General features: G+C 35.1%; 1 protein-coding gene across 1 annotated transcript in view; it reads left to right on the forward strand.

The window, feature by feature from the left end:
* The window catches only part of LOC113051985 (NT-3 growth factor receptor), a 93,545-nt gene extending 85,761 nt beyond the window's left edge, over positions 1-7,784 (forward strand). Inside the window, exons 16-17 of the mRNA XM_026216196.1 lie at positions 4,898-5,056; positions 6,344-7,784. Of these exons, the coding sequence (XP_026071981.1) occupies positions 4,898-5,056; positions 6,344-6,529 (345 nt within the window). The 3' untranslated portion in view covers positions 6,530-7,784. The remainder of the gene's footprint in view (positions 1-4,897; positions 5,057-6,343) is intronic.
* Positions 7,785-13,803: the final 6,019 nt, after the last annotated feature.

A 13,803-nucleotide genomic window follows, 5' to 3' on the forward strand; every position in this document is an offset into this window, starting at 1 on the left:
AAGAACTGATTAAAGGTTTTTTTTTTTTTTTTTTTTTTTTTCGCAGGCCAATCATTTTTTAAAAAGAACACCACATGTGCATCATGATGGGGAAAAGTACAAAAATTATCAACATTTTTGAAAATGAAAAGTCCTCTCTAGGTCAAAATGTCCAAGACGCATCATTAAATCTGTGGTTATTTTACATTTAAAAATAAATATATATATACATAAATATTATCCTTTATTTGTGCTAAAACAGTAACATATTAGATCGAGTTAAATGCCAAGGACTCCAAAATATTCCACTGAGAAACTGGTTTGTGGAGGGTTTTTGTATTCAAGCCAGTCATAAGCTAAAGGCCAGAAACATCTTTATCAGCCACACATACACACACTTACGCGCAGTCTGCAATATTGACAAAGCAGAGAGATTACGAAATTATTACCGCATTGGACACGTTCACTGTGTCAAGTGATTATAAATAGCGGATCCTGCCAAGCACGTAATCCACACATGGCGAGTCATATTGACGTTTGTTGTCCTCTGGGGCTCGAGCGTCTGGCCACAGGAATGGAGCATGACTGGAAGAGCGATTGAGGTACTTTCATCAGTGACCAATTCAACCGCCTTCGTCAAGATGTTATAAGTGGCACATCGACATCCTGTCACCCAATGGCCCGCCGAGTAGCTTTTTGCATGAGATGTCTTTGATAACTCTGTTTATAGGCAGTGATGGTTGTACAGAAAACAGATTCAGGGGAAAGTCACAACACAGATCCTAGATCCTGCAAACACGCTGCGGATTGTCTTAGATGTCGTCTTGGGTTTTCTTCACCACCGATAGCCGATTACACGCTATAAACAAGTGCTATAAAAACATTGTGGTTTTTAACACCCTGTAAATACACATGAAATGTCATCACATTGACAAGGTTTTCTTTCTGAACTCTCAAAAGGTCCGTTTTTACTTGAGATTCAGCCAAGTGTTGTAAAAGCTTGGCGAAATCTGTTATCGGTCATGGATGCATAGATCTGCTTCCCCTGTTGAAAAAGAGTAAATGCCCAGAGAGTAGCTCTAGTGGGGCTGTAATCCATTCTCCACCATGCTGCTTTGCTCTTCATACCCATAATCCAATCTAGCCCTCTACCACCGAGCCACAGACTAACCCGTAATCCAGTTTACAAACTACCAAAATACAGAAAAAAAAAAAACATGTTGCCTTCTTCCTAAAACCCACACCACACTGACAGAACAGAAAAAGATTAATCAAATTCCACTTTCAGTCTTTTATTGCCTAATGGGCTTATCCATTTTCAAACCGTCAAGCTAATTGCTCCAGTCTCAACGACAAAGCCCAAGGTGATACAGTGGATAGTGTTTGAATGACTGTTTAACCAATTTTAGTTGCTCGTCTTAATCAGGGATTTGAAAGTAATTTACATTATTTAAGGAACAGGATGTGTGTGTGTGTCTCTCTCGTGGAAGTCCATTATTAAGATTACTGTTACTCAACTCATTTAAATTAGCAGTTCACTTGAATATATCCAGTAACTCTAATACCATTTGAAGCTGTAGGTCACTGTTCAAACAGAATTCACATTGTTTTAAATAGAGTTATATGAATTCCTTACAATTCGATGCATTTTAATTCTTCTTATTTGGCATCTTGTTTGCTACCTCAATTTATGTTTGATTTGTTAATTAGTCAGTCTCAATTCAATGCTGGGGAACAACTGTGCAAGACACTTACTTAAAAGCTTTATACTATAGATAAAACATACTGATTACAAAAGTTGGCAGAACATATTGATGTTTTAAGTTATCTACGCTTTCAGGTGTATTTTTTAGTAAAACACATATTCATCTAATACATTTAGATTTTGTTTCATGCAAAAACAACAACAACAAAAAATCTAATATCACAAATGAGATGGTTTCACAGCAGGGGTACTGCAGATATGAGAAGCATATCTCATGCTTTTTATTTCACTACATCTCTCACTAGGATACTCAATTAAAGATGTTGCAGCCTTCTATACTTAAAAGAGAACATATTAGAGTTTACATGAGACGCAGGGCAATGATTACTGTGTAATAACTGTGTAGTTACTATGGCAGGAGAAAAAAATAGATTCTGTGATGCATCGCGATCCTCTCTTCAGCAGTTCTGAAACAATTCTAAATATTTCAGAATCTATTCTGAGCTTGTTTTTTCCTGCATGTGGTGCATATGCACTAGAGACAATCGTGGTGGGCTTCATTGCACAGGATGTGAGATATGTGTGCATTGCTTGATAGTGTGTGCTTCCACCCGCCGTTATTTCAGTTTTGTACTTTAGATTTGCTTTCATTGATGCCGCTTGGAATGCAGTAAATATAAGATGCACGAAACTCACATACTGACAGACTTTCATGTGCACTTTGTGTTTCTTCATCCTGAAGCACTTGCATCTCCAAATACTTTTATGACATGAAATTGACAGAACAGGAAAAAACAGCTGATACTGTATGTCGAAATAGACTTGTGCATTAGCGTGAATGCAGCCTATTAAACCCGCCACTGACTATGTTGTCACCAGTAATAATCAAACAGAAGTAATGCTGAGGAAAAAAGAAAAACCATAACTATGACTGTCTGTAGACTTTCGGATACTGAAAGTGATAATCGTAATCTAATCGACTCTTTCATACAGTATATACTAAATGTTATAAATATGTCACAGACATGTCAGTGTTGTGTCAGAATGGGTATCTTCTCCCAACTATCACTTGCAATAGGAGCAGCTAAAATACCAATAAACACAAACTCATTTAAAGAACACAGCCTGAAAAGGTTTCGATAAGATATTGACTATATGCAGCAGACAGTAGTCACAGGAAATTGGCTAATTTCTTACGTGGAGGTAGACTTCCATTAGTCTGCTCTCTCCCAGCCGGAAGTAGGATCAATGTAACGGCACACAACACAGGGAATAGTAATTACAAAGACAATTCCACACCGAGCTGGAAGGGCTCCAGCAATACCCGGTAGTCTCTTGAACATTTCATGCTGGCACAGCATGATGAATGAAGTGGAATTGATGTGTATAAGAAATAGATTTGAGAATAAGCCGTTTTAATCGAAACTGAGTGCATGCACAATTAACAAATTATTGTTTAGTCAATTCTCACACTCAAAGCATTTTACAGAGTGGGTCAGGATCATCAATGTGTTATGTACTGTCCTTATAAGAATTCTGTTCTTATAATTTATATTATAGAAGAATCCCATTACGATACACACACGTGCTGTGAAGAACAACTTTCTATTGGCTGCTTTCATGATCTGTCAACTATGGCTGAAGTAAATGTAGTTGGAAAGCTCTAAATATACAACTATATATATACAATTTTAGGGCTTTAAACACTTTGAGTGATAAATATTTACTGGTTATATTTTTATGGTTTGAAGCACTGCTTCTTCTCTCAAAGTGCCATTTGGTACAATAGGTAAAATTAAATGCCAAAAGGTAAAATTACCTGGCATTCTTTGGCTTGATAAATGTTGAATGGTTATAATTAATGGCTTGAACTGAGGGGAAATGCAGTTAGTATCAATAGCAATACTGGTATCAGTGATAATGGTCTTCATGAATAATATGCAACGTAGTTAAAAGATGTCATCAAACTTATTTAAAATACAACATCATGTTATTTCTGCATTAATTTGGGGATTCAATGTAAAACTATGAAAATATAAATATATTGTATGTGATCAATCTTGATTAATTAGAAAAAAATGTGCCACTAATTTTTTAATTTTAATTATTATTAGACAGCTCTAGTGTAAATACTCAACCATTCAAGAGTTTGGGGTTGGTCATTTTTTTGATAGTTTTGAAAAAAAAAAGTCTCCTATGTTCATGAAGGCTGCATTGGTTTGATCAAAAATAAAGTAAAAACTGTAATATTGTGAAGTTCAGAATTATTACAACTTTAACTGTTTTCTATATTAATATTTAAATATTAAATTAAAAGATAAATTAGCATAATAACTCCAGACTTCCGTGTCACATGATCCTTTAGAAATCATTCTAATACGCTGATTAGGTGTTAAAATAAATATTTCAATGTTAAAAATAGCTGCTACTTAATATTTTTGTGGTAACATCGATAAATGTTTTACAAGATACTTGATGAATAGAAAGATTAAGAACATTTATTTGAAATACATTTTTATCTCTAACCATTTAAAAGTCATTACTGTCATTTTTTATCAGTTTAATGCATCCATGAATTAAGAATGCATCATTGCATCTTTGAATATAAGTATTAAATTCTTTCTTTTATACAGTAGTTTATATTTACATTATTCATTCTTGCTGGTGTACAAGCTCTTTCATATCCTCATTGGGGTCTGTGTATCATACGCAGTGGCAGCAGAGTTCACTGAACTGCCACACACATACACACCAAAAAGCACTTTCATTACAGTTCAATTTTTGTAATTAATTTCAGCTTCAAAAACTTTTTTTTTTTTTTTTTATAGAAAATGTTTTGCAATGCTGTTTTTTCTTCAAAGTCAGCCTCTAAAAACAGTTAAGCACATGATCTCTACCAGAGCACATTGATAACGCAATTCACAACGTCTGCAGAAAGTGTATCAGTTTATCATGGCCTGCAAAAACCCAACTTAATACATGGATAAATATTTTTTGAATTAAAATTAAGTACTGCATTAAAAAAATTAAAGAAGAAAAGTAAGCTGTGACAGCCTCTGTGCTGGTGTCATGTAAGAACTGTTGCATTGTATGCATATTTTCAATTCAAATCAGTAGACTAAGCTGTTTGCTTGTTTACAAAGAAAGGGAAATGTCATCCATACTGCGTAATATGCTTTGTGAGCAATGCCTGATGGTTAATCTGTCTTCTAGGTGGGAGGTTACACCATGCTGCCCATACGCTGGATGCCTCCGGAGAGCATCATGTACAGGAAGTTCTCCACAGAGAGCGATGTATGGAGCTTCGGAGTCATTATGTGGGAGATCTTCACCTATGGGAAACAGCCATGGTATCAGTTATCTAATAATGAGGTAAATGTTCGCAAAAAGAGATGGAGCCATTGTTAGAACGTCAGTGTGAATATGACATTTTTAGAAAGTGAGTGTGATCTCTACAGGCGGGGTGTCATGCTGTCAGAGATCAGGTTAGCAGCTCACATCTCGCCACACACACAGTTCGGTTGGAAAAACTTGTGTTCAGTTTACTGGACTGTATTTTAAGGCATCATATGTGCACTGACATGAGCATTAAATAAAAGGAAGAAAAGGTCCAAAGATTCAATTGTATATTTAAAAATAAAATGAAAAGAAAAAGTGCAAAGGGAGTTGTATATTCCCTTTTTGTGGATCTGTCAGTTCCATTTTGCATTATGACAAGCTCATATGTGACCCTGGACCACAAAACCAAACTTAGTTGCTGGGGTATATTTTTAGCAATAGCCAAAAAACAAAAAAATAAATAAAAATGTATGGGTCAAAATATATTTTTTTTTCTTTTATGCCAAAAAATCATTAGGTTATTAATAAAGATCATGTTCCATGAAAATATTTAGTAAATTACCTACCTTAAATATATCAAAACTTAATTTTTGATGATTAGTAATATGCATTGCTAAGAATCCATTTGGAGAAATTCTCAGCATTTTTATTTATTTATTTTGCACCCTCAGATTCCAGATTTTCAAATAGTTGTATCTCGGCCAAATATTGTTCGATCGTAATAAACCACACATCAATGGAAGGCATATTTATTTAGATTTCAGATGATGTATAAATCTCAATTTCGATTAAATTTACACATAAGTCTCTCTACATATGTGTGTGGTGACAATTTGTTTTAATAAATTAGTTTTAAATATATTTCAATATAAAGTAATTACATCTTAACCATTTGTATACCTCTTATTTTTTTATTTTATATTTTAATTAAATTTTTAATAAGAGTTCAGTCCAATTAAAAATAATTTGAAACAATACACCACCATTAGAAAGTTGTATTAGAAATAATAAAAGATTAGAAATAACTATAACAGAATAACTTTATGCTGTTTATTTTTGATGTGTAATATTTTAGATTAGAATGCTTATACTGATCAAATGGGAGTTTGTTATGAGTGAATTATGGGAACGGGACAAACAGAGTTAAAATCTCACCGTTATTTCAACCAACGTTTCTGTATCAGATTGGTCAGGAAGCTCAAACAAACAGAGTCACAAAGTGCAACGTTATTTATATTTGACTGAAATAGCATTAAAAATTAAACATACTACCTCTAAATCAATTTCATACATTTGCTCTTTCTTTTTTTTTTTTTGCAGGTCATTGAATGCATTACTCAAGGTCGGGTTCTAGACAGGCCTCGCCTGTGTCCTAAGGAAGTGTACGACCTCATGTTAGGCTGCTGGCAAAGAGAGCCGCAACAACGACTGAACATCAAAGACATTCAGAAAGTTCTTTATGCTCTGGGAAAAGCCACGCCTGTCTACTTGGACATCCTCGGCTGAGACCGGTGCGACGGCTCTCAGCAGAATCCAACACAATCCAGGAATAACCAAACAAGCCCTTTTCCCCGCGTCGGCGCTCCACTGTAAAAACACCAACACGTCGGAGATGGACTTTAAGTGCCTGCAACACTTTTTTTCGATACACTGAGTATACATTAAAAAAAAAAAGTAAAAAATATTTAAAAACAAACTTTTACATTTTGTTTACTGGTACAGTATATAGTGTACAGAATTATTCTACAAAGACAAAAAAAGATTCCTATAAAATGTTGGCGAAAGCAGAATGTTGCCTTCGGTGTGGCGGCTCTAATTTTGAGAAATTATGATTTTCAGTGTTTCATTTTGTAAGCATATATACACACACATATATGAATATATTTTTATTTATTTCGTTTCATTTGGAAGGTGAAGTATGGGTGCCTGTCATGTTTAGTGCTGTTGATATATTATCTTTTCAAGACGGCTGCTCTTCGGTTCTGCTCTGCTTTAACAGCTGGGGTTTTATGAGGAACGCCTTATTAGATTTCGATTATTTTGCAGATGCATCTTTTTCTCTTACTTTTTTTTTTTTTGTTGCTGCAACTTTGATTTGACGGTCTATAGTTCTTGAGCAGGCAACATGGAACCTTTAGAATACTAAAACGTTGATATATTTTCATCGTACCTGATTGTATATACTGTAAATTTCTATTCTTGTCAACCTGTTAACTTATTTTCCTTTATATGTGTTTTGATTTCTTTTTCGACACACAATAGTTCTTCTGTGATGTACTCTTTAGAAAAGGGTCAGCCAGGAGAGAACATAAATATCACACAGTATCTTAAAATGAGCACTTTGCGGCTCACTATTAATACAGGGTGTCTCTAATATCCCGGCCCGAGTCCAGTCTGTAACCGTGCTGCCAAAACTGAATGTGGTAAAACTAGAACTAAACTGCAGGTTCTTGGTCTCCGAGATCCTAAAATGACACCTGTTTGAATTAACGTTTCGCAGTCTTCATAGCGTTTGATAAATATCAATGCCATTGCATCTGAAGTTAACAATTTCATGTTGTTGTCTGTAGCTAAACTGTTCTATGTTATACCAGGGGCTGTTTCTCTGAGATGTTTGTTTATGCGACACCAAATCTTTTTGACGTCAATTTCGATGCGGATTCTCTTGCCTCTTTGCAGTACCACAGATATTTGCAAACGACATATTCAAATGGATGTTTAGATTAAGTATAAAATAAATATAAGAACCTTGTCAAATCAAGTCTTTTCTGTTCATTGTGTTTAGGCCATCTATATTGTTGATAACGGCTCTTCAGAGATTTGTAGCATAACCTAGTTTTGACTCATTGTGACGGCTGGATATGTCCTGTCTTTTGCTTTGGAGGCAAAGTACATTGAATTCTAATAGAGTTTATTCTAATAGCATTTGAATATCAGCCCTATCCACAATAGTGCCTTGCTGGCTAGCAATCAGCTGAGGAAAAAGCCTTTGGGTTCTAACATATTTTAATGTGGCAATTTCTTTGAAAAATATTTAGTAATATTATTCCTTGTAATAAAAGAGTGTTTTTAAGATATTTAGAATGTGCAAATCATATGTATTGAGCAGTGCATTTAGTTTATTCATGTGGAAACTGAGGCCATGTGTATGCAATGGTTGTCAGGCTTAACGAGTAACCATAATCATATCATTAAACCATTAAATGTCAAATATACTCATACGCCTGTGATGGAAAAATTTTATGCTGTAAATGTAATGTTGCAGATTATGCAATTACAATATTTCATTATACATTTTGTGTCAACACATTTGGTACCTTTTAAGCAAACCAGGCAATTTAAAATGTACATCTACAAAACATGTCCGGGTCATATTTTACTTAAAAAAAAAAAAAAAACACATGATAGAAATAGTAAATTATATTATGCTTTAGAAAATAAACAAATCACTGAGAATGAGAAGTAATGAGAATTTACCTTTTGGAAAATGTGATGTTTTGCTTGTCATGAAAATGTCGTGATGCAAACTGTACACTTTGTAGAAAAGAAGGTACTAAGCTGTCACTGGGGTGGTCCCCAAAAGGTACAAAAGCTAAAATATACATATTTGTACATAATTTAGCCCTATATTGTACATGTTAGTACCTCTAACATATTATTACCTGAAGTGGTAATAAAGGTTTATTTTCATCATCTTAAGGGTTATTTTGTTATGCAATATCTGTCTGTCAAGTGTTTAAATATCTGACCATGACATTTCATGCATGGACATTGACAATATACAGAAGGAGCATAACAAAGTGCTTATTAAATCTGATCACCACAATTTCACAAATTCAACTAGAGATTGCTCTGTCCATTGTATAATTTCTCCATCACACGAGGACTACTGTATTGCTTTTAAAGTGATAACATTTGATACTCTATACCCCCGACTGGAACTCTGTGTATATGAGCCACTCAAGTCTAGCTAGATGGGACTGCTTTAGGCAGATGAAGATGTTCCCTGTCAATGGCGTTATCATAATGAAGGGGGACTTTCATGGAGCGCTGTGAAACCCAGCTGTTTCAGTATCAATATTAAATCCCTTAAGGGTGCACAGACGGAGCACTAAACCTACATTCCCCATTGCCTTCATAAACGCAACACAAATGTGCACTGCAATACATCGGAGTTATTATATTGCTTTATTAGAACACTCTAGATTATTATTCATGGAATCACGACAGGTACAAAGACAGTATTATAGTAAAGAGACATACAATATATTATGATTAAACTGAAATGAACTTTAAAAAAATAAATAAAAAAATGACACCACTGTTAAATTACAAAGACAATTGCCTTTAAAGCTATTTAACCACTTTCGAAAGCCTGCCCTCATTCTCCATTATGACTGATTGTCCTCTTTAGCTAAAATATGACTATAATGTGATTAAAATCACATAATCCTTGAGGGAGTTGAAGAGCTTTTCTAGACCGAAGAAAAAAAAACATTACAAAAATCGAACTCATTTCAAGTTCTTTATACATAACATACATTCATCATGATGCAAGCATCACAATAATCCACATGCAGTCCGTCAATTAATGTCTTGTGAAGCAAAACGCTGCAAGTTTAAAACAAATTTGTCATTAAGGTGTTTTAACCTCAAACCACAATTTCCGGATAAAGCAGCAGTCTATAATCCATACTAATGCTTCATCCAGCCAAAAAGTCCATATCCTGTTGTGCTCTCACACCAAAATCCACCAATTTATTTATATAGAGCAATTTTTAAGGGTAAGCAGTGCTTAATGTGTGTATATTTCTCTCCCGATTCAGAAGACCCATCTTTTTCACTGAAGAAAGCTAAATATTAGGGGTATAAGACTATTATGGAAGAAGATATTTTAACTGGATGCTTTTCACTTCACAATATGTTAAATGATGGACTGGAGTGGTGTGGATAACTTGTGGATTATTGTGATGTTTTTATCAGCTGTTCGGACTCTCATTCTGACGGCACCCATTCACTGATTAAGAAAAAAAAAAGTCTGAAACCTACATCGTGGATGGCCTGAAGGGGAGTAAATTTTCAGCAAATGTTTTCCAAACAGTTTGCAAAAAAAAAAAAAAAAAAAAAAAATGGGTGATACATCAAAGGTAATGAAATCGTATAATCTACACTTCAACCAAGCAAACATTACACCACTGCATAGCCACAAGTGTTCAAAAAGTTTTAAAGCACAATGTTGGCACATTATGGTAACATTAAATGCTTAGTTTGACAGGTGAAAATTGTTCCCGAGAGAGCAACCCTATTTAGAAACATTATATCTAGATTAGTGATGACAGGATATTGTGAATTATTGCACACAGTTGCACCAATCAAGTGTTAAAGTTATTAAGAGTAACTCTGACTCCAATTTTTAAACTAGTAAGTAAAAAAAGGAGGGGAATGAATCTAGGAATTTTCTTCGAATCAAACTAAGCGAATCCAGTGACTGATCCAAATATGGAAAACACGAAACAAAGGGAGAGTTGAAGAGCTGTACATACTTGTGGTGCTTTCTCATGTCACCCCGGAGCATTATCCAATTCCGGCGACAGGTGTTGACACCTAGATTAACCTTGGTTTGCAGAGAGCCAGGCTGCCGAGAGCTTATTAGAATGCACTGGGGATGAGAGCTCCACTCCAGGGCTGCAACCCTCAGGGGCTTTGTCTGCTGTGTGTGTGTCTGACAGCTCGACTACCTGTCTGCTGCGTGAGTGTGTACCATCTAAAAAGAGAACGTGTGGACTGCGGCAACACTGCATTACTGCACACAAAACCGTGCTCGATCATCTTTCAACCCGGTTTCTCCTGCAGGAGGAACTCTTTTCATGTGCACGCGTTCAATCAAACTTAAATTTGATTGAGCTAAATCTCCAAGTGAATCACTCACTTATGCAAAAACATGTAACTATATATATATATATATATATATATATATCTGTCAACCATGGGCTTATAAAGAGTTAAATTACACTTGCCAGAGTTATAAGCTAAGAATAAGTTTATCATATATTTTCAAATCAGTTGAAAATAGTGAATGCAATTCATGTTCAATGTTGAAATGTATCATTATTATTATTTCATCAGACCAAAGGATGCTTTATACTGTTATTAGTGACCAATAATGACAATGGATTGTCACCAATAGCCTTTTGAGTTTTCACACACATTTAAATGCTGAATGCAATTTGCACAACACAGTTCCTGATGTTGCCTGTCGGCTCTTTAAAATGGTGAAGGTGTGGATATATGCCCGGATATCATGCTCTTCGCCATCATTTGATCTTTTGATGAATTACTGCTGCAATGAACAATAGAAAACATAAACATTACATTTCATTTACCGCCTGCTTTCTGTGGGCAGCAATATGATGCTAATTACGCCAGACAAATAGCACAGAGTTCTGTGAATGAGACACGATAATGAGCCTAATTAACATAAGATCTGTGTTTGTGCAGAAAAGAATGACAAGGACTTAATTTAAATACTATTTTAGTGTATTTAGCACCATTTTGCATGACACAGCAGTGAACTGTGATGTGCTATTTGCAATTGATAACCAGTGACCAGAAGGGGTCAAGTTTTTTTTTCCAAGTTAGTTTACCCCACTGGCCCCTGCTGGTAGATTTTGTAATTACACTGAAAATTATAAATATAGAACAGAATTTACAGAATTTAGTCAGACAAATTAGGAAACAGATTTGTTTCATCCTAGCCCTGGACAACGGTGTAGCATAGCTTCATTCAGATTGGAAATATAATAATTAGTTGTCAGGCAGATGCATGGTGCCCTTTGCATCTAAACTCCACAAACAATTTATACAGACTGTGGATCACTTAATTGGCCTTTTGATCAGAGACGAAAGCAAACATTCTAGTCATTTCATGTAAAAGTCCTTCATGGCTATCACGGACTACTTTCCATCAGTTACGCACCAGGGCTGAATTACGTGCTTAAAAGCTGCACTTAGTTTTTTTCTCTCTCACTTTTTTATAATGCTTTTATGTTTGCTTTTGCTTTTTGAGTTGATAATATATTATGCTAAAACCTATGGAATTGACAGATTTTGGGTAATTTCCAAATCTGCAAATCCATGTGGAGCACTATTTGGTCAAATTTCAAAAGGCGGAACGCTATGCAAACATGAAATACATTATAACAAAATGTACATCCATAGTTCATTTGATTCAATGAATGAATCAAAGGTTGATGACATTTCTAACAGCCGCTGCACTCTTTAAATTTGCATATACTTATCTGAATGTGTTTACATTTATATTTAAAACGTTTAGCTGTTGCTCTTATTCAGAACAGCTAACATAAAGTGCTTTCTATTTAATGTGAAAGAGAGCTCACGTCCCCAGCGTATTCTAATAGACATCTGTCTTATATCAGAAACCTGTTCAGCTTGCGGTGCAACCTCTACACTGTAACGTTCCGTTATTTACACTCAGTTAAGTGAATCATTTACATGCTATTTTTATCTGTACACATTCAAACCTGACTAATTGCATCCAACTCCAAGTCCTTCGAGCAGCCAATTCTGTGTTTTAGTTTACAGAATCCCTGAATGTAGAGAATCTCACAGGCATGCAGAGCAGATTGATCAATGTGCCGGTCACATCCACTGCCTGCATGGATCTATGTTTCTTAATCTAATTAGCTGGGCTTGACTTTATGTTGCCTGTCAATCGCAGGACACCGTGTGTAGGTCAAGTTCTCCTTCAGCAGACAGACAAGCATGTAAGCAACTGTGGTATTTGCCTCTGAAACATTTTTCACATTTGATATGCATGTGTTAACATTCTCATGTAGGATAAATTGGATCTTGCCTTCTTCCTTTGTAAACTTAAATTCTTGTTTCAAAGGGTCTTGTTTTCATTTAAAAATGATAAAATCAGTGCATAAGTCTAATGTACCCAGCATATTTTCACAAATGAACCACAACATCTCAGAAATTGCTCGAAAATTTCACAATTACAAAGAAATGGAAAGTAACAAGTTTAACGACAGAAATAGGATTTTCCTGTAAAATGTACCAATACATGCCAATCATGATATATTTACAACTTGCAATGTATTGAAAGAATGATTTAAGCGCAATACCTAGATACTCAATCACACCAAAACTAGCAACCACCCAGAACACCATAGCAACAACAGCTTCACCCTGACAACCACTCACAGCAAACTAACATTGACGGCATCCTCTGAACTGGCAAACACATCTTGTGTTTCCTTCATAAACTCTATAGAATAAGTAACCAGTTTTGATGCATTTATAAATACAAGGGATGAATTCAGAATAGCACAAGACCCACTTAATTATACTATGTCATATCTTTATGTTGCAGAAATAGGAAAAATATTTTGCTATCCGAATTTAGCCAATGTGAAGAACCTCTACTGCTCCTTAAATATACTACAATAGTTTACGATATGGTGTTTTAATAGCCAGTGAAATTATTTTTCATATTTTTACATTGTTGTCAGTGTTAATAGCGATTAGCTGTTAATAGTAGTTTACAATTTATCTTTTTTCTTATTTTTTTGAAAAGTTGTAAATAATGTTATGATTTACTACTGTAATGGGTGTCTGAGGCTGGAATCGAACTCAGATCTTCTGGTCAACTGAACTACCTCTTTACCGCTAGGCTCCGGTAGTCAATGCACGGCCAAGGCCACCATCCTTCTTCCCCACAAAGAAAAACCCAGCCCCTGCCGGTGACGTAGATGGAT

Source organism: Carassius auratus, chromosome 32 (genome assembly GCF_003368295.1).
Source record: "Carassius auratus strain Wakin chromosome 32, ASM336829v1, whole genome shotgun sequence".
NCBI classification, from domain to species: domain Eukaryota; kingdom Metazoa; phylum Chordata; class Actinopteri; order Cypriniformes; family Cyprinidae; genus Carassius; species Carassius auratus.